Source organism: Microtus oregoni, unplaced genomic scaffold (assembly GCF_018167655.1).
Source record: "Microtus oregoni isolate MIOR12 unplaced genomic scaffold, Mior012 000000F_ref0000247, whole genome shotgun sequence".
NCBI lineage: Eukaryota > Metazoa > Chordata > Mammalia > Rodentia > Cricetidae > Microtus > Microtus oregoni.
Window position 1 is genome coordinate 55,550,152 of NW_024543059.1, and position 21,181 is coordinate 55,571,332.

Here is a 21,181-nt window from a genome sequence, read left to right on the forward strand (position 1 = left end):
AAGGGCAGCAAGAGTCTTTTCCGGACCAGATGGACTGAGCTGACTGGCAGCTCACTTTCCCCTTCTCCTGGCCATCCTCTGTAGTCGCAGATTCTGAAGAGCAGTGTGTGGATATTTGGGGCTGGTTGTTTCATCTCCCACATGGGATAGCTTTGTGTCCATTGGTTGAGCAGATTAGTTTAACTATCCCATTTTTACAGTACTATCCTGGGATGACGTGGCAGTCTTGGGTCACGGATTTAACAGGTAAGACATTGGGAGATAATGAAAAGGGTGTGGTCTCACAGGCTCTAGAAATACAAAGTCCTTCTTGGCAGGTGAGAGGTCTTCTTGAGAGCACAGCCCCTCCAAGCTGTGGCAAAACAGCTTCTCCAAGCTGGCATGTTATTTTCAGGAGAGGACATGTCAGGCTTCATCCAACAGCCACAGAAATTAAAACCAGTGATGGAGGAAGGTCATTGGCTAATAAAGGAACTGCTTGGCCCATTCTCTTCTAGGCTAATTCTCACATATTAATTTAGCCCATCTCTAATCATCTGTGTATGGCACCCCAAGGTGCGCTTACCAGGAAGATTCTAGCCTATGTCCATCCTGGGTCGGAGCTTCATCCTGGGAGCGGGGCATGGCGTCTCTCTCAGGCGTCTGCTCCCGAGAGGAGAGCTGTCGAGACTCTGAGCTCACTTCCTCTTCCTCCCAGTATCCTGTTCTGTTTACTCTACCTATCTTCTAACCAATAAAATGGGCCAAGGCAGTTCCTTTATTAGCCAATGACCTTCCTCCATCAAACCAGTGTCCTGTGAATCACATTCTCAGGAAGGCACAGAACAATGACTCATTTCTGAAAAAAAAATCTGCTTTTCATTTGAATGAGAGAATAGATAGAAGCCACATTTAAACAAACAGGCTTTGATAGGCAGGAGGAAACAGTCAGAAAATAGATCCACCATGAACCTCTTACAGTTCTTAGTGACTTCTTTGTTATAAATAATGCTCTAGTGGTGCATTTTTTTCTGATCAGAAAAAAAATCACAGTTCATGTTATGAAAATTTAAATTTACAATGTCCTCTTCTGTCTCGAAAAACCAAAAAAAAAAAAATTGTCAATTAAAGGGAACTGTTGCAACATGAATCCCATACTATTTGTAAGGTTAAAAGTAATGAAGTATTCAAGTATATTGCTCTAATATGAAAAGATAATTTTCACAACAGTAAAATATTGTAGACAAAACACGTCACACTCTATTTTTATGCTAAAGACATAAACAGCATTATAGTTTGACAAATTCATGCTTTACTGACTGTAAATTTGAAGCCCCAATCTGAAGAATTAAAAAAATTTACACTCAAATCTAATGTGAGTGTAAGAACACACGTCCTGTGTGTCCTGTGTCTTTCATTTGTATGGGTTTTTCTTTGTTTGCTTTATAACAGTAAGAGAGAACATGGATACAGCAAACTTAGGTCTGGGTCTTTTAAGTTTAGACCAATTCCCAATCTGCTTGGTTGGTTTTTCTTTTTTCCATTATTTTATCTTGAAATTTTCTCATCAAGTTTAGAGCAAGCCAAGTTTATTGGAATGACAATTCTTTGTCAGAGAGGCCTTCTTCCCTGCTTTATATTCTGCTTCTCCAATTCTCTTATGCTTTCCTTCCTGCAACGGAACTCATTACTAAGGTGGTCGGGGACTCGTTTGAAAGGCAACACGAGTCACAAAGATATCAAGCCAGTGGTTTCCTCCAGGACATTCATATATTTCTTATGTTAGAAGGAAATCTTTCCTTGGGCACAGTGATATCACTCCAGAGAAACCAATTACTTCCAGAATAGCTGCGGTACTGTCTCTGACATATCTAACTATGCCATGTAGGAAAACATGCTGTCGCTTTCTGGTCCATAATTTTATCTCACATTAACTACATCCCTTATACTGTGAACAGAAATACAAATTTGAAATTAATTACTAACAATGAATGGACAGGTTGCTTTTTACACACGGGTTATCTGAAGCTTGGAGTTCTCGTTCCATGGAAGCTATGATTATCAAGGATTCTCTTGGTTTACCGCAAACAGCCAAAACAACAAGGGACGTTTTTGAACAACCTGTAATATTCTTCTTGAATCTTCATGAAAGAGAAAATGAATAAAATGCTGCATCATTAAGACAATCTCACAGCATTATTTTTAAGTCCTAATAAATGGACATATTTGCTTTATTGAAGTCTTATTGCTATTTGAATATAAGAATATACTCAAGTGAATATAAGTTATATAGCATCTATTATATTATACATATTTAATAACAAGGCTTTTTCAAGTCATAGCTAGATATGAACAGTTATATTCTGTTATTTTAAGATAAAATTATTCCAATCATTGTGTATTTAAAATGGACTACAATCAGGCAATAAAAGGTGGAAGTCACAAATCTTTAAGACTAAACATTTGCTGTCAGTTTGCTAACATGTAACATAAATATAATCTACATTTGACCAAAATTTTTAGAGTGCTTACCTTTCTAGATAAAACACACAGGAACAAGAAAATGAACATCCCTTGGAAGGCGTTGCTGACTGTGAAGAGGTAAGCTGTCACTACAGAAGCTTGCACCACGTGGAGAACCCCAAAGATCCAGGTGGTACCCAGAAGGAAGAGGAGGGCCAGGGCACCTCTGGCACAAGACCTGGGATGCATTTGAAGAGTTCCAGTTAGAACCCACGCAAATGGAATGCCCAGCTACCACACCGATCCCACATATCCCCCAGCTTTTCTAAGGATTCATAAAGTAAGTATTTTATGACCAGAAAGATCAACACTGACTTAGATGATGACAGTTGGCCTGTGGTTTGATGTGATAACCTACAGGTTACCTTAGGTTAACTTGCTGTTCATCCTAGAAAATACTTCAACAATTAAGGTCTCATTATTAAAATGTACCATTTTTGAAGGAATTGCTTAACTTTGAAATATTTTATACTGGCGAACTGCAACTCTCAGGCTTTGGTTTCACGTCTACTGTGGCAGTAGTCCTGGAAGAGCAGCCCCTGAGGATTCTTGTCAGCTGGCACTTACATTATCTAAAGAGGCTTCTCGTTTATTTCTAATTCAATAGTGATGAAAGTGTGGAATATAAATCTAGAATTTTGTCATTGTTGTTGCATTTGCAATGTAGTAACCTCAAAATAAATTCGTGTCAGAATACCAACGTCTCAAAATTTAAGGGAAATATGTGTACATATATTAAGCTATCGATATTTTCAACCATCAGTGACTTCAGGTAAAACAATATTAAATCTTTCCCACTGGGGACATGGCCTTGAAAATAAAGCTGCTAGGTGCCAGGTGTTGGTGGTACCTTTAATCCCAGCACTTGGGAGGCAGAGGTAGGTGGATCTCTGTGAGTTTGAAAACAGACAGAATTACATAAAGAAACCTTGTCATTAAAAACCAAAAATTAAAACCAAACCAAACAAAAAACAAAAGAAAGAAAGAAAATGAAGCAGCTGGTGTTTCTCATTCAAATCAGCAGAGCCACCACTGCAGTGCTGCAGGTGTGCTTGCAACACACTTCAGAAAATGCAGCATTTTGAACTTTATTAAAGCCAGGGCCCAACATGAAACTCTCACTATCGAGAGCTGAAGCAATATAATAATTCAAATACTTGCTAAGTTCCAACTATGAATCTTCCTTGAGGTGTCAGAACTGCAGGATGCAGGAGTGTGTTCCCAAGCAATGCAGGCAGCAGTCGCTTCCCACACCCCTACTTCAGCTTCTCCTGAGCAAAGCCTTCAAGGTCTTAATAGATCAGTCTTAGAGAGAGCGTTAAAGGAAAAGTCAAAGCAACTTATAAACCCTGAATCAGAAGAAAGATTTGCCAAGGTCTGAGAAATATCTTACAAAAAACAGTCATTAAGATCTATTTTTAACTTAAAACAATTACTCTTTCAAATGGTAGTGCATTGTAAAAGATGGATTTATTTACTATTTAATCTGTGATGTTTATAATTTTATTAAAAGCATTAAGTGCTTTTTTTCTAATAGATATTTTAAATATGGTGGAAAAACTAATTCTTTTAAAGACACAGTGTCCCAAATTATTTGTTATTTAGGTGATTAAGGGATTGACAGTGTTGCAGAGTGATCGAACACCTGTCTGTCACATGGGATTCCCTGTGATTGAGTCTGTTATAACCCCAGAACCATGAGAGAGAAAGAGAGAGAGAGAGAGAGAGAGAAAGAGAGAGAGAGAGAGAGAGAGGAGCAAAGCAAGTTGCTAACTCTTTTAAGTAAACGTTAAAAACCACATACCTTATGTTCTCATAGCAACTAACTTCTGGTTTCAATCCAGCAGTGTGGCGAAAAACTTTGTATATGATAACTCCAAAAGCCAAGAGATTAACCTGGGGAGAGACATTACTGTTAACAGGAGAGCATCTTCATTATCACCCTTATTTACCTAAATACAATAAGCCAGCAGGAAAGTTTCCAGTAGCAAATATCCCAGAGACTCGTGTGACACACACAGTGGTGTATGTTTGCATACACATGCAGAAGCGTCGAGGAACTTTGCTAGCACACATTGTAAGCAGTGTAAATGCTGCTTTGTTGACTGTTTCTTTGAAAAGAAGCTTGGGAGACATTGTCCACAACCGTTTGGAAAGTTATCTGGGAAGAATTCATGGAAATTAGTAACTCAGCCAAACACCACCCCTCTACTGCTAGAAACATCCTGAATGCACTTTGCTTAATGTGGTTCATCTACTCATCTTGTCTTGACATTATCTTAGGATTTATTTTCCTCATGGTTAACTTCAGAAGCTTTTGAAATATTAGTGAATGAAAAATATTGGTTGAAAAATACATTTTTTTACTAGACTTATTCTTTTTTGTACTTTATACTTGCTAGTACAATACTCAGTTTGTTGTCTCTTACTGTCACAAGACTGTGAAAGTATATTTTCTTCTTTCTCTGTGTGTTTTTTTTAAATATGTTTGTTTTATTCGGTGTGTGTGTGTGTGTGTGGCCTTAGATCAAGTGCATGCAATACCGGTGGAGACCAGAAGAGGGCATTCTAACTAGGAACTGTAGTTAATGGCTGAGAGTTACCATGTGGATCCTCTGAAAGGGCAACCAGAATTCTTCACCCCTGAACCATTCCCAGCCCTATTTTCCCGTTTCTGCAATCTTACAAGTCAGACATGCAATGTTCAAATGATAAATGCAATCCATCCTAATACAAATATACAAATAACAAAATATAAATATATGTGTGGTTAATACGTTAATATTTTATTAGATGTATGTTAGTCTAAATAGATTTTTCAAAAATGCATTTTGAGATGATAGTACCAAGTTCTATATCATAATCTTAGATAACTCTTATTTTAATAATTTAGAAGCTTTCCCTTATTCTAAGGAGGCAATTTCTTTTGTTTGTGATTTTGATTGTTTGTGATGCTGGGGATAGGGCCAGGGCCTTGCACACAATAAGAGTGCCCTATCACTGAGTGACATCTCTTAGACCCTAAAGAGTTTTGTAGACTTTCTCAGAATTCATTTGAGTACTAAAATAAGTATAAAGAAATGGGTCAGAGAAATTCATATTGCCACTTACCCATTGAAAGGTCTTTGAGATGAAATCTTAAAGGAATGAGTTTCTAGTCATTTCTTTCTGCTTTCAACTGTTCATTACTTCTAATTATATGATTAATTAATTCCAATTACAGTCATACTTCCATTAAAAGACCTTAGCAATCGCAGAGGCAAGATAAAGTAGTTTTAAATTGATTAAGTTGACAGCTTTACCCTTTTTAGATATTAAAATAATGAACTGAAATGTCAATTTAATAATATTTAATAAATACAATTTAATAGTTACAAAATGAATATGTAACATTTTATACCTCTTTAAAACCGTAGCTTTATATAAAATTAGAGACCACTACAGTCAATGTCATAAATATATGCATATATGTTTTATGTCATAAAAATGTTTCAAAACTGATTGGTATAAATGATTTATGCCACAATTGCTTTGAAACTCAAGTCATTTAATGATATGTTTACAGTGAATATTGTTGTCTACAAAAGAAGAGCTCTAAGATAAAGTAAATGATTAAGAATCTGTTCTAGGCCCATTAGTTTCCCCTACATGAATAGGACATTTAAAGTATGGGCTAGTGTTTCTTCGACTCCTCCTAGTTCTTGTGAACTTGATTTTCAGAGCTCAGAAGCTCTCACACACTTCGCATGTGCCCCTTCTCTTCCAAGATTGGACAGGGAGGATGAAAAGAGACCTTTCCTTTGGGGAAATCTAGAACTGGAAAATACATTTTTCTGTAAAAAGAGGAAAAGTCAAAAAGAAAGAGGAGAGAAAGAGAAGAGGAAGAAGACAATAACAAACATGGGGCGCTAGACATGTGAGAGGTTAATTCTTATACCACAAGCTCACATTTCTTCAAATGTGAAGAAAATAGTTTATGATACCAAGAAGTATCATAAACAAAGAGGAGTAAATCAAAAGTGCCATGGGCACTTCAAATATTCTATTTTATGTGTTGATAGCACTCATGCCTGGGTATTAAATTTTATTTATTTTAGGAATTTTCTCAAGCATCTGAATTATCCAGTGTCAGATACCAGTGAGAGTTTGGTACACACACATTCATGAATAAAATTGACATGATCTTTTGTTGTCATCAATTTTACTAAGAGAAGGCAAATAGGTAACTTTAAGATGCTCATCAAATCAGCATGTAGAAGAATGAAAATAGATCCATATCTATCACCACGCACAAAATTCAAGTCCACATGGTTTAAAGATTTCCAGATAAAGCCAGCCACCCTGAACCTCATAGAAAAGAAACTTGAACTTGAACATGAACGCATTGGCACAGAAGATCACTTCCAAAATATAATCCCAGTAGCATAGACACTGAGAGAAACAATTAGTAAATGAGACCTCCTGAAACTGAAAAGCTTCTGTAAAGCAAAAGACATGGTCAACAAGACAAAACAACAGCCTACAGAATGGGAAAAGTTCTTCACAAACCCCACATCAGACAGAGGTCTGATCTCCAAAATATACAAGGAACTCAAGAAATTGGTCATCAAAAGAACAAATAATCCAATAAAAAAATGGAGTTCCGACTTAACACTGAAGAGAAAGTGTTAGTTTAAGGTTACCATCATTTGCCCTTGTAAGTGGTCTTTGTCTACACAGTAATCTATTTTTTAACACCAGTATCTCAGTGTTTAAAATATACATTCTGTTTGACATTCTATTGAAAAAACTCCTTAAGCAGTATTTTTATTCTTTTAAATTTTTTACTAGAAGGAAATTTAAGTAGGCAAGCAGAGAAGAGAGCAAGAAAGAACGCTGAAGGACGTGGACCTTTGGATACCTTCAACCAAAGGGCTTTGAATCTACAGTTCAAAACGCAGCCTCTCAGCCAGCCATGTCCTTTTCTCAGTCTTTTCTCAATAATTGATGAAGCCGTTTATATGCGGATTCCAAATCTCATGGAAAAGAATAGAGAATTTCTCTTACTGCACTTTCAGACTCACATTTTAATTTTTCATTATATCAAATAAAATAAGGTTAATTTAAGACTGTGTCATGATTACAACTTACATGTCCTTTAAAAATAGTTTTAGTATCTTCAAATCAACTGGTACCGGACAAACATGCTTATGTCATGAATAAAAACAGTTTTCTATTCAACTACTGGGTATCCATATAAAGCGTTTATTCCTTTCCAAAACGTAGACCACCTTCTAAATGATGAAGCAGTTGTTCAGTATGAGAACAAAGAGACTGTGCTCCATTAATTGTATGTTAGCAAAATTAGAATCAAAGGGTTGTGGTCTTGTTTATTATTCTTTTCCCCAGTTGGGATAATCTCTGAAAAGGCCTCAGTTAAATTGTCAATCATACACTGTAACAGAAAACCTGTGGTGTGTGGTAAACAGAATGTTTTCCCAAGATTTTTCAAACTGCAGTCCTAGTATCTGTGAGTATGCTACACACACACACACACACACACACACACGCACACACACACACACGCACATGCACACGCACGCACATGCGTGCACGTACACACACACACACAATGATGCTTCAGGTAGAACGAAGGTTGTGGCCTCTCAGATAAACAGATGACCTTGAATAATCCCATTAAACCCTGTCTAATCGTATGAGCTATGATGAAGAAAGAAGTCTAGAGAAAAGAAAGCAAGAAAGGAAACCCAGTAGATAAGTGGAGGCAGAGATGCTGGCTTTCAAGACAAATGGGCTATTGTGAGGGTCTCTGCAGAGCCTCAACAAGCAGAGAGCAGCCTCTTCACACAGCCAGCCAGGATCCCAGGCTTCAGTCCTGCGGTCACATGGCATGAGCTTGACCAAGAACATGAAGGACATGGAAACAACCTCTCCCCTGGAGCCTCTGGTAGGGCTGAAATCAGGACAGATAGATTCTTAGAACAGTTGATCATCACTCTACACAGACTTATGAAGTATAGATCTGAGAGACACAAGTGAGTTTTGTGCCCTGAAACTTTTGATCATTTTCATGGTACCAATGAAAATAAGGACAAAGAAAGCTGGAAATCAAAGGTGTGTGTATTGTATACATATATACATATATGTATGTACATGTATATATGTATCATGCATGTACATTTAGCATAAATAACGAAAGGCCTTATGATTATAGATGATTATTAATTATATTTAAGTAAAAATTGACATATACAATCATTTATCATTAGCTCCTGCTTATATCAATGTTCTATATATTTAATGATAATCAATTATATAAGGTTTTCCTTGTTTATTATTTGTAAATTATACTCCTATGTTTCTTAAGTCAAATGACTAAGATGAATTATACTAATATCTGACTTCCTCTGCACTGTCACCCACGCAGCTGTTTCTTTCTAGTTCCTCCCAGTCTCCTTTTTGATGTACTTTTGATTCCCAGAATTGCCTGATGTGCTAAATATACATTCTCAGAAACACAGTGCGTACTTTGTGTGTGTTCTATGCCATATTTGGGACACACACAACTCATTATTTATCTAAAATTCAATTAGTTTGATGCACTTTATTTTGTAGGTTAACCCTTATTTTTTACAAGCTTTCAAATTCAACCCTAAATTCCTGCATCACTGAGGGTAGGACATCTTAGAGGAAATCCCAAGACTGTCTCCCTTTCCACAGAGGCCAATTTTTCAGTGTAAAAAAGTGTGTCAAAGTTTGAGGGGGTAAATTTTCAGATCCTGTTATAGAGCCTCAACATACATGTATGTTAAAAGACTGCCCGCATTCTCCAAAATTAGAAAGTGGGTAAAAGGTCATAAAGCCCTGAGTACAGGAAAGAGCACACATAGATTTGTTAGCATGCTTTAGATTTGGAAATGCCTCATGGTACTTAGGAAAGTTATGTCAAGAAGCAATGAATTGGACTGATTAGCATCCTTGTTAAAAAGTCATCGTTAGGAGCTGGGCTTGTGATTCAATTAGCAAAATGCTTGTCTAGCATCCAGAAAATCCTGGGTTCCATAGCCAGTATCACATAAACTCACTTGTAATGTCAACACAAGAGGATTAGACACTGAAGTCTTCCTCAGTTACATAATGAGGCTGGACTACATGAGATCTTGTTTCTAAATAAATAAAGTAATGGATGGAAATAAACTCTACAAATCTTAGTGATAAAAAGAAGTAAAAGTTTGCTGAAAGTTCACAGACACGATGACATCACAGTGTGTGCTGCCCTGCTCTCAACATTGTGAAGTCAACTGAGTGACCTCTCTCCCACATAGACTGGGACAACCCTGTGCGCTCCATCTGGTTTAGTGCTTGGCTCAGAATAGCTATGTCGGGGATATCTACAGAGTTAGCAGCTATTCCTCCACCGAGATTCCAAAACTGACCTGAGAGAGAGTAGACAACAGAGAAAAGGAAGGACAATGTATAAGTATATGACAAAAACAGCTGTAGATTTTCAAACACATTGGAACATCTGAAGCCATCTGCAAATATAATGGGTGCATTCAAGAGGGCTCTGAACAACATCCCAAGAGAAGATCACCAACAATAGACCACTCTGGGACAATGCATGTTTTCTGATGTTACACTAATCTCTTGAGGCTGACAAGTAATAGACAGCAATGTTTTCCCAGTAGACAATCCTGTTGGGTAATGCACTTGGATGAAAAGTTGATTTGGGATAATGTATAATTTTACAAGTACTTATAAATGACTGTAACATTGAGATTCAAGAAATCTTATAGAAATACCTTTTAAACACCAATATTCATTGAGTGAATATTGCTCATGAACTATGTGACACTGTCCATGATGTCTTAATTCTCCTTCTATTACAATTATAAAACTATAACTAATGATGCTTTTATTAAATTTGCTTTCCACTCAGGACACCAGAATTACAAAGAGGTTTAATAATTCACCTGAGATTATGACTAGAAAGGACTAGAGGCAAAACTCATTCCTAATGGGTTATAGAGTTTATGCTATCAAATATTTTATAAAGCTATCAAACTGCAGATAAAAACCAATAAGGAGACACTAAGACTTAAAGAGGTCAATCACACATACATTGATGTCAGTTCATTATTAGTTTATGCTCATTCAATTTGGTCAAAACTTGATAGATTCTGCTGATGGAGACTAGGACCCATGCAGAGAGAGCTGTCCTCTCCTGAAGGCAAGAATCCATTCAGTGATCCAGGGGTCAGAGAGTGTGTCAACGAGTTTTCCACCCAGCACACTCTGAGTATGTTTTCTTGTTCCACTGGTGTGTGGATGTGGATGTGTGATGTGAAAATAGTCTAAAAAGAATTTTAGCACAGCAACTGATAATTTTCTAAGGATAATTAAGTGTTCACACTTAAGCTGGGAGTGTCTCTGTTGCCCTCATGTTTTCTGGGTAGTTTGAAGGAAAAGGTCACACAGGAGTGTTCTTCAGAGTTTTGTTCCTCAAGGTAACAGGTTCACCCTCTGCTGCTTTTCTCTCTACTGCAACATATTATAAGGTGTGTACATGGGTGTTTGGGTCACATCATCTACCTTTAATAAGTGATCTCAGCAACACACACCAGTGAACTTTACATGCTCAGAGGGCATTGTGGTCAAACATCACCAATAACAAATACACACATTAGAAAATATCAAATGGACATTTTCCCTGCTTCTAGAGGAAATAGGTTTGCCAACCAGGTTGCAAGAGTTCTCACAAGCCAACCAACTCGATCTCTATACAGATCTGATCACATTTGATACAATGAGTTTAATTGTTGAGAAGGCATCATATGACATAAACTTAGATTCATTTTCTTGTTGTATTTAAGATTACACACTATGTAGTTCAATACATATCTTCTCTTATGTCAAGTACATTTCTTTACATGTGACTTCCTAACTAGTCATTTGAAACATTTTGTTCTATTGGGGAAAAGAGCTATTCTTCATGAGATAGCAAGTTAGCTTAAACAACACATGGAAGAACATCTAGTGACAAATTTAAGTGAATTCTTCCTACAAATTTAAGTAATGCCAGCAAATTCAATAAATATTTCAGACACAAGAAGACAGCATCACTGAAGACATGGAAGGTTATTGCAACAGTAACCGAAACAAGATCATTAAATCCACATTTGTGAGGTTGAAACTGAGGGAGCCTTCTAAACAAAGCAGAAATAGGAATGTGTCTCAGTGGCTTATCTAGGTGAGCACAAAACTCCGAGTTCAATCCAAGCACAAAGCAGTAGCAGAAAAACACACTCTACTAATTTATGTATTTTAGTTACTGCATTTATATAACAAAATAAAATGTTATTTTCAGATAGTGAAATTTAAATATGATGGAGTATATATCAAATGTATGAAATATTTTTCTTTCATGTTTAATTCTTTAATCTTTTCAAGAATGTGTCATAACCTACATACTCTACATAGTGTCAGGCAATGTGCATCCAGCAGTCAATGTGTAGGGTTTGCTGGATGTGAGGATTCACTCCAGAAAGTGTACCCTTCTGGAGGACTAAACTCCCACAAAGAATGCACGGCTCCTAGAGCAGCATTGGAAGTTCCATTCCAGGTCTAAGATCAACCAGACAATTTGTTAGGCTCTCTTTATTTTGCTTTCTTCATACAAAAACCTGAGCAATATTAATGTTTATCTTACAGATTTTTGTCTGAATAAAATTATGCAGTTAGTGTAAGGTTCTCTGAATTGTACTCAACAAATAGTAAATCAGTAACGGCTCTTTGTCTGTAATCCATGACCCATGAGGAAAAAAAATACTGCTTCTACATTTTATTTTTAGAGTCTCAAGGTCAGGAATAATGACTTGAATCTAACAGGCTCAATATTCGCATGTTATGTGAATTAAAAAATTAAAATTAATTAACATTGATATTCTATACTCAAGTTTCCTTAATCGTCTGTATAAAAAAGCTATCAAATGACCAAATGTGCAAAATAACCGAACAAGTAACTGAACAAATGTGCAAAATAATCATGATTTGTCTCACATCTTGATGATTTTACTACAAAATTTCTCTTTAACATTAAATTATTCAAATATTCTCTAAACCCTGCACATAGTCCTTAAATGCCAGAGTGAAAGAAAATGAAAATCATCACATGGTAAATTCTCAGAAGACAGAGATCCTCTGGTAAGAACTGAGTCAGGGAAGGGTGTGATGAGTGGCAGCCAAGGCTGCAATTCCCCTTCCTGGATTTTATGGATAGACAAGGGGCATCTTCACTTTGACATCTATCAGGAAGCAGTGTGGACCTATGATGCATGCTCTTTAAGGAGGCCTGGATACAAGGATAAGGTACACCTGAAAGCTTTTGAAATACAGCTGTCAGAATATTTCTTTATTAGGATATTTCCTCCCCCCCCCCCACTTCAGCTGATTTCCTATGTTAGCTGATTAAGAGCTCTCTCCTTTGCTATGGCTAAAATTTTATTCTAACAATGATTAACTTTGACAATAAGGGAATTATTTATATTTTGACATGTTTCCATTAGAAATATTTTTACACCTAAATGTTTTTGGCTTTAAAATATTTTATTAATTTAAATTAGAATAAAAAATAAACGAAAGGAGAAGAGAATGGAGTATTTATAAACATGAGGATGAAGTGACCCCTTTGACTATAAGTGGATTGCATAGACTCACTTTTCTAGCTTGTTTTAACTGTAGTTAGTCATAGTCCATGGAAATGGAGGCGAAGGAGAAAAGCTGGGTGCAAAGTTATCACAATTGTTCATTTCAATGTCACAGCAGAAGAGAAGCTGTACAGTGACTTCTCTTTCTTTTCAGTTTCAGAAATGAAAAGTTCTCCTTGGATACATCCTTGCAGAATAAAATGTGGCTGGAGGTTAGGAGAAACAGCAGCACTTTACATAAGCTTGTACAGTTACTTGACTATTCATTAGACTTTAAGACACACTTTGCATAATTAAATTCAAAGATATAATATTCAAATCATTTCCAAACTAAGCTTTTTAAAGATTTTCTTTTGTTATTTTTAATTACGTGCATGGTTGCATACATAAATGTAAGGGCTCCTGATTACTCAAGATGTCAGATCCCCTGGAGCCAGAGTTACAGGTGGCTGGGAATTTTCTGACTTGGGTGCTGGGACCTTAACTCAGGTCCTCTGGAAGAGCAGTACACATTCTTACACATTCTGGACCATTTCTCTAGTATCCCAGCCCTGGAAAGCTAGGTTTTAATCTAAAGGGTAAAAATGGAAATAATATGAAATCGTTTCCCAAATTATAATATTTTGCTTCTTATTTTTAAAATGATATTCATATTCTTCTAATGCCATTTGCAGTAATTCTGTTGTAGAGTTACTGTCACTATCCTCATATCTGTACTAGAGATGCAGGGCACAGAAAGGACCCTCTCAATGCTTCCTTCAATAATCATGCTGCCTTTGAGACCTCTGGCACTGACTAGCCAGGACCTTACTTTGTTCAGATGAATTTAAAACACCACATTGCATGTTTTAGTGAAAACACACCATAGACAGGCTCCCTGGCCAGAGACAATAATCCTTCCTAAGAAGAAAGCAAAGTAAACGTGACAGATTTTAGGGAAAGTTTCCAAGTGTTATGCTTGGTTTCCATTTCCTCTGTGGGAAAAGAATGAGCATGTTTGAACAAATTCATCTTAGTGTATCACTCACTTCCTCCACAGCACAACTTCAGTGTTTGCTGCATGCTCAGCCTGAAGAACAAAACAGAGTAGAAAAACCGACAATAATTTCCTTTCACAGACCTTAGAGTCACCCAAAGAAGATAAGTACTGACTAGCCATGAATCAGATAGTTAGAGAACTTACACACACTGTGAATCGGGGAAAGGATTCACAAGAAGAAAATACAGACTTCTCATTTTGAAAGCATAAGCAGAATATTTGCTCTAGGCTGATGATTAGACATGACTTCCTTTAGGCAATTTTTGAATTGAAGTATACAAGATAAGTGGGACTTAACTAGGAGAAAAGATGAGAAGGAGTGGAGACAAAGCGATTCCATATGTAGAGGGAGGATGCAGTGGAAGGACAGAGGTGACGTGCCCAATAGTCTATGTAGTTAAGCATTGAGAGCCACTGTAAGAAACCTGACCAGGCGGGTTACAAGGTGTGATGTGTCCTATCGAAAGGGTCTGCATGTCATCGCTTGCCTGGACTGTTGAGCAGTGTTCTTTTCAGGTTGGAGTTCTGTGTAAATTACATTGAGGTAAACTAAGAGAGATCTGATGTGGTCTACTTCCAGCTTCTGCTATATCTACAGAGGTACCCTGTGCAAGTCACTTATGCAAAGTACATTCCTTTGCAAGTGGTTCAACATGCATGGAAGGGCATGAGCAACACCCACTTCCATTTCCTTACTCTATGCCTGTACAAGGTAGTTACCAAGTTCACAGAAACATACCCAGACATTGGTGGTTTAGGAGCAGAGACTTGGAATTGCCATTATGGTCAATCACATAGGATTTAATTGATGTGGAGTCTCTGCTTACATTTGACTGCAAGTAAAGTGTTTGTATAAAAAGACCAAAAAAACCCAATTTAAAAAAATAATTTTGAAACAGAGCTGTTTTGTAGATTCCCACACAAAAGCACTAATTTGAAATATTTTTAAAGGCCACTTATTACTCTCAGAAGTTTCCATGGTTTGGAGATAAACTAACGGGCTACTCTTAGAAGAAATCCTGTGCAAGGTTATTGACTTGATCCCAAGAACAATGTGAAGGCAAAACAAAACAAAACAAAACAAAAAAAAATGAAAAAACACGGCAATTGAGTGCTCCCAGCTGGAGCGGGCATTGCTTAGCTACAGACCAGCTTGCGCAATGCCCTGCACTACTCTCAGAGAGTGAGCAGAATATGTACTTGCCTCTTGACTAAATTAAACAATTTTTAAAAAATTCATCACGAACAAATTCTTAAAGGTTTTATGACTTAGATTCGAGATAATATAAATGATTTGCTTTATTGTAATCAATCCACTTACAGAAATTTATCTGCTTCTTAAATTATAAATAGTAGAACCCCTCTAGGCACTTCTAAACAGATAAGTCTAGATGATAGTACCAGAGTGCAAAATTCTTGCGAAATCTGATCTACCAAATGCTGTTTCTATTTTTATTTTCATGTGTTGCAGAAGCTTCTGCGAGGATCAACTGAGACATATTAAAAGGTTTTGTGAAGATTAAAAGATTATGCTAATGTACATCAAGTACTAATTCTAATGACTGTGTGGACCTACCAACACTGTTAGCGCTTTCCTCTTCTGGGCTGCACCATAGAACCCGTGCTGCAGAAGGATGCTCCCAAGGGAGCATTTGCGATCGGCATCATTTTAGACATTTTTTTTTTATAATTGGGTTCAAGAGACTTGAGGTACTTTTAAAACACATTTTCATTTTATCTCTAATTTTTACAAGTTTATCTAACTCTTTTGAAATTCTCCAGTGAGTCCGAAAAGATTATCTTTGAAGGTGTTTCCAGTAACAATACAGCTCCTATCTATGAGAACATATCGAAAACCAGCAATGCACCAGTTATATTGCGCGGTTTACCACTCAGAAGACAGTCCCTCCACTTCATCTCTTTAAAAAATTCTGGCTATCTATTGTTCAAGGAGGCCAGAATAATATGAAAAACAAACACCACGTTACAGACACTGAACTACTTATTAATATAGAGTATACAGAGGGACTGGGCTATTAAAATGCTTTAAACCCAGACATCACTGGAAGTTGGGACAAAAGACATGTTGGCATTAAATTGAAACTTTCAATGAAAATGGTGGTCTGATCATCACAAGATTAAAATAAAAAATTAGTATCATTTCTTAGTAGAGCTTTAGTGTGGTTATCTTCTGTTCATTTCTTGGTAGAGTTTTAGTGTGGTTATCTTCTGTTCATTTCTTAGTAGAGCTTTAGTGTGGTTATCTTCTGTTCAGCGCCTACTCCTCGACTGCAATTTGTCATGTCTGAGCTCTTTGTACAAGAGTATAGCTATTGTTAACTGCCCGGTCTCGACTAGCGGCAGTTCCCAGTGAAGGAAACACGGGATATGGTCTTCAGGAGACTACTGACTCTAGAGATGTTTTGGGTTGCCTTCCGAAGGTAGTATGACGACTGGAATCTGGGGAGTAGGACCTGCAGGGGATGCGAACTCCCACAATGCCCTGGATAGAGTGATAATAAAGCCTTTTTTGTCCAGTGTTCGACAAACCTGTGTTACAGTAAAGAGTGGAACCTCACTGTATGTGCAGCCAAGCCATTGCCTCCTCCCTTAAGCATTAATCCAGTTTGGCAGGCAGGGCAATCACCTGTGCAAAAGACCTCCAATTGGGAGAGCAGGTCTACCTTAAGATGTGTTAAAGAAGAGGAGTAGTTTACCCTTTAATGCGATGATGTTCTTGTCCTTCTTAGAATTACACTAATCTGTTTCCCTCCCCTCTTCTCTTCCCTCCCCTCCCTTCCCCTTTTCTCCTCTCCTCTCCTTTCCTCTTCTCTCCTTCTTCTCTTTCCTTTCCCTTCCCTCTCCACTCCTACCTGCCTCCTCTTGTCGCTGTTCTCTTTTCCTTTCTTCTTTTTCCTTCTCAACTCTATCCTTTTCCTCCAAGCTGTTGCTGAGATTTATAACTCGCGTGCGCTGCAGTATTTCTTGCAAACTCTATTAAAATTTACCTTGAGCTTCTGTTTGAGTCCATTCTTAAATTCCTTAGCAATGAGGCTAAGAAACCCAAGTGGGAACCCCAATTTCTACAGTATTATCTTACAAGTACAAAGGGACTCTCCTGAGAGTCCAGTAATAATTGGTCTATTGCAATCCTTTCTTTTTTTGGTCTTTATTTATTCTAACATCACAATGTTTGACACCACAGTAGGTAATAATACCCGGTATTGGCATAGATATTAGAATAAAAGCTTTCTCATATATTATTGGCAGGATAAAAAATCAATTCACATAATTGTTCTACAGGATAATTATGTAAATTTAAAAACCTGCACATGCATTTCTACCTCCACGATATGCTTCCTAAGACTGTCTTAATGGATATGCAGCTGTGGTGGGACTCGGGTTTTTTATGCAACACTGCTTTTTAATAAGGAAGTGCTGGAAGCAAATATTCATCCTTAGGGAAGTTTTAAATACACACTCATAATAAGCAAGCGTAGAAATGGTAAAATTGTAGGTTCTAATGAGGAAAGACAGATATGATATACTGTAGGCTACAGGTAATTTTGGCTTTTTTTTCTTAGTTTGCAATTGAGTGGGTACATACATACAACAGAATAATCTTCTGTTAGAATATAGAGTAAAGATACAGAAGGAAGCATAAATGACCTGACAGAAGTGTGTGTGGACACACACACCACACACATGTGGATATATACATGTATATGATTATACATATATATATATATATATTCTAAAGATATATTTTAAGTATAAAATTACAATACAAAGGCAACCAAGAAAAAGGAATTTCCTCAGCTGTCTCATGCTGAAAAAAGGAAAGTCTGAATGAAAACGCCCTTCTCCAAGAAAAGATTTATGGCTTTACAGAGACAAGAATGGGTCAGGGAAGAGATGACCACAGCTTGACATGGACTGCCTAGATGTGCCTATCCCTGGCCTTCTATTGAAACTCTAATCTCACTTCAAGATCTCTTCATTCCTCTTCCCAATGTGACCACAGGAAATAGAGCTCCTTTATTTGCTTTCTACACCTAACTTGGCCACTTTAATTGTTTTCTCCAGAATAGGGGAATAAGGGAACAAGTGTGTCTTCTTGGGGGTATATATAGATAATGATGCCCAGCTCTGTAACAGGAGTAGTCCATTACAGGGAGTGCAGGTGTAATGTGGAATATACAGTTTTATGGCATTTATATGTTTCTCAATCTTGGACAATCATGAAATTCAAAATGTAGTATCATCTCAGAACCTGGGTGTGCAAGTCCTACCTTGTATGAGTTATGTGAATAATTCATTTTCAGTACTTTTAATTGGCATTTCTTCAAAAGGAGCTAGGAGATTAAAGACAGAAGGACAAACCAGAGGAGGATTGCCACAAACTTGGGTGGTGTGTGGGTGGGGTAACACCTTGGGGAGCCCCGTGGAAAAGGGGGAAGAAAGATTGTAGGAGTCAGGGAGGGATGTAGGATACCACAAGAACATGGGCCACTAAGTCAACTAAGCTGGGCTCATATGGGCTAACAGAGACTGAAGCAGCCATCATGCAGGCCTGCCTGGGTCTGCGCCAGGTCCTCTGTGCATGCTATAGCTGTTACCTTGGCGTTTTTGTGAGACTCATAAGAGTGGCAGAGGGTGTTTTTCCGACTTTCTTGTCTGATCTTGGGTCTCCTTCCTCCTATTTGGTCCCCTGTCAAGCTTCTTTAGGAGGAACGCTTCTGGCTTGTATTATTGTGTCTCATTTTGCTGTGTTTTGCTCATGTCTTTTGAAGGCCTGCTCATTTCTGAGGGGAAATTAAGGGGAGTAGATCTGGGAAGAAGGGAGGTGGGGAGTTGGAAGGAGTAGAGGAAGGGAAAACTGTGGTTTAGATGTGTTGTGTAGGGGAACGATTCTATTTTCAATTTAAAAAAAGACAGAAAATTCCTTTTGTGGACATAGATTAATTAGTATTTGATTCGATTAAGAAAATCTTATCTAGTTGGTAGTGACTCACACCCTTAATCTCAGCACTCAGGAGGCAGAAGCTGGTGGATTTTTGTGAATTTGAGGCTAGCCTGGTCTACAGAACTAGTTCCAGGACAGCCAGGGCTACACAGAAAAACCCGGTCTTGAAAAAAACTAAAACAAAAAATAATAATAAAATCTTACTGGGCATATGTCTATAGGAATATTCAATTGCTATTTAAAAGTGATCTAATTTTTGTAAACTCCTTTTTATATTTGTTTACTTGAATCTAACGGCTTGTATAGGTTTGGTTAAAAGAACTCAACATTAAAGATTAAAAATATTGAAAAAATATGGAAATTATCTTTAGCTTGAAGCTCTCCTTCCCAAAGACTTAGAAGTCTCTTTCCCATCCATCTTACTTTCAAAAGCATGGTGGATCCTTTCATGTGTAGTCAGAATGTTAAATTTTTAAATGACATGATTCTCAGGTAGAGTCAACAGCATCACAGGTTTCTTATTTCTGAACACAAGGGATCCATCATATTAATAAGTTAATATCTAAGAAAAGACTTCTTTTGTATAATCAATGGAGGAAACATGGCTGTTCAAATATTTTAGCATTTAACTCTATCAGACCAGACTAAATGTTAAGTATGCATGTGAAACAACATATCTACAATGGCAAGAGCTACCATAGATGAAATAATTTAGTTATTTCTCATTTATATTTTGTCTCAAAGGAATTATATGTTCTGACTTCAAGCCTAGCATACCCTTGAGCTCTATTCTTAAAACACTAGCAAGTGACATTAAAGGTGGCTTGTTCTTGTAGGGAGCATTTAGGACATCATGTAAGATGACAGCTGTTAACGGTTCCACAGCATCCATATAACTCAGACATGACCTGTGCATCATTTAAGGCCATAAAACCATCATCATCAACTACCTATTATGATTTAAAACTTAACTTATACTTTGCTTTAATCTAGAAACAATATTATTTATATTTGTTAAGTTTCTATTTTATTTTCTCTATTTTAGTTAACTTTTCTTTTGGCAGAGTGTACTTTAAACCACAAGGTCTAGATAATAGCAGGCACATATATTATATTTCGTTATAATTAAATGCTGTGACATATTCACTAACATTTCAACAGCTAGGATCGGCACAGGCACACATATGCGCATGGGGTTGTATTTGATCACACATATTCTAATGCATATGATTTGGGGCTTTGGAAATTCTGTTTCCAAAGTTGTCTTTTTTGTTTGACTTTTTAGCACAAAAGGTAAGAATAGGAGAGTCATAACATAAGATTTGCTTTTGAATAATTCAGGATTTCTCCTTTTAATTGCAAAAGAATGGATACTTTATACATGGTATTTATAAATGATATTTATAAATGATATTTATCATTGCATTGTTGAGTTATTCTGGTATGACTCTCTTCATTTATCCTTTAGGAGTCTAGGACACAGAGCAATCAACTACCCAAAGACAGAGCACATGGCCCTTCTTGCTGCTTCATGCCTTATTATGGTTTTATTTGAAAATTGATTAAAATTCAAAAATGATTGCTAAGGACTTAGTAGATACTTCTGTGTTCTAGGGTTGCCTAGTATACACAGCAATAAGTAAAGTGTTAAAGATACAGCAGAGGATTAGAATCCAAACGTTATCGGAATACATTAGAAAAATAGAATAGTTTCAAGTGTGGGAAGGGTCCCATGAGTCTCTGCACCGATTAGTCATTCCTGAAAGCAGACCTTCACAGGAAACACCAAGATCAAGCAAGTGTCCCCACAAGGATAAAGACTGTGATGTGGGGAGGAATGGCAAGATAAGGCTGAAAACAGGACAGGAGACATGCAGTCCCAAGACCTCCATCATTACTTCCTACTGTGAGGGGGAAACTTCAAGACATCCCTTTAGTTTTGTTCTTTAATTCTTTAATTACTTATTA

General features: G+C 37.1%; 1 protein-coding gene across 2 annotated transcripts in view; it reads right to left on the reverse strand.

Annotated features, from left to right (window-relative positions):
• Positions 1 to 661: 661 nt before the first annotated feature.
• The window catches only part of Adgrl4 (adhesion G protein-coupled receptor L4), an 88,097-nt gene continuing 67,577 nt past the window's right edge, over positions 662 to 21,181 (reverse strand). For both annotated transcript variants that reach the window (XM_041659676.1, XM_041659686.1), the window contains 3 exons: positions 4,307 to 4,398; positions 2,512 to 2,680; positions 662 to 2,120 (listed from right to left, as the gene is read on the reverse strand). In XM_041659676.1, the coding sequence (XP_041515610.1) occupies positions 2,058 to 2,120; positions 2,512 to 2,680; positions 4,307 to 4,398 (324 nt within the window). In that variant the 3' untranslated portion in view covers positions 662 to 2,057. The remainder of the gene's footprint in view (positions 2,121 to 2,511; positions 2,681 to 4,306; positions 4,399 to 21,181) is intronic.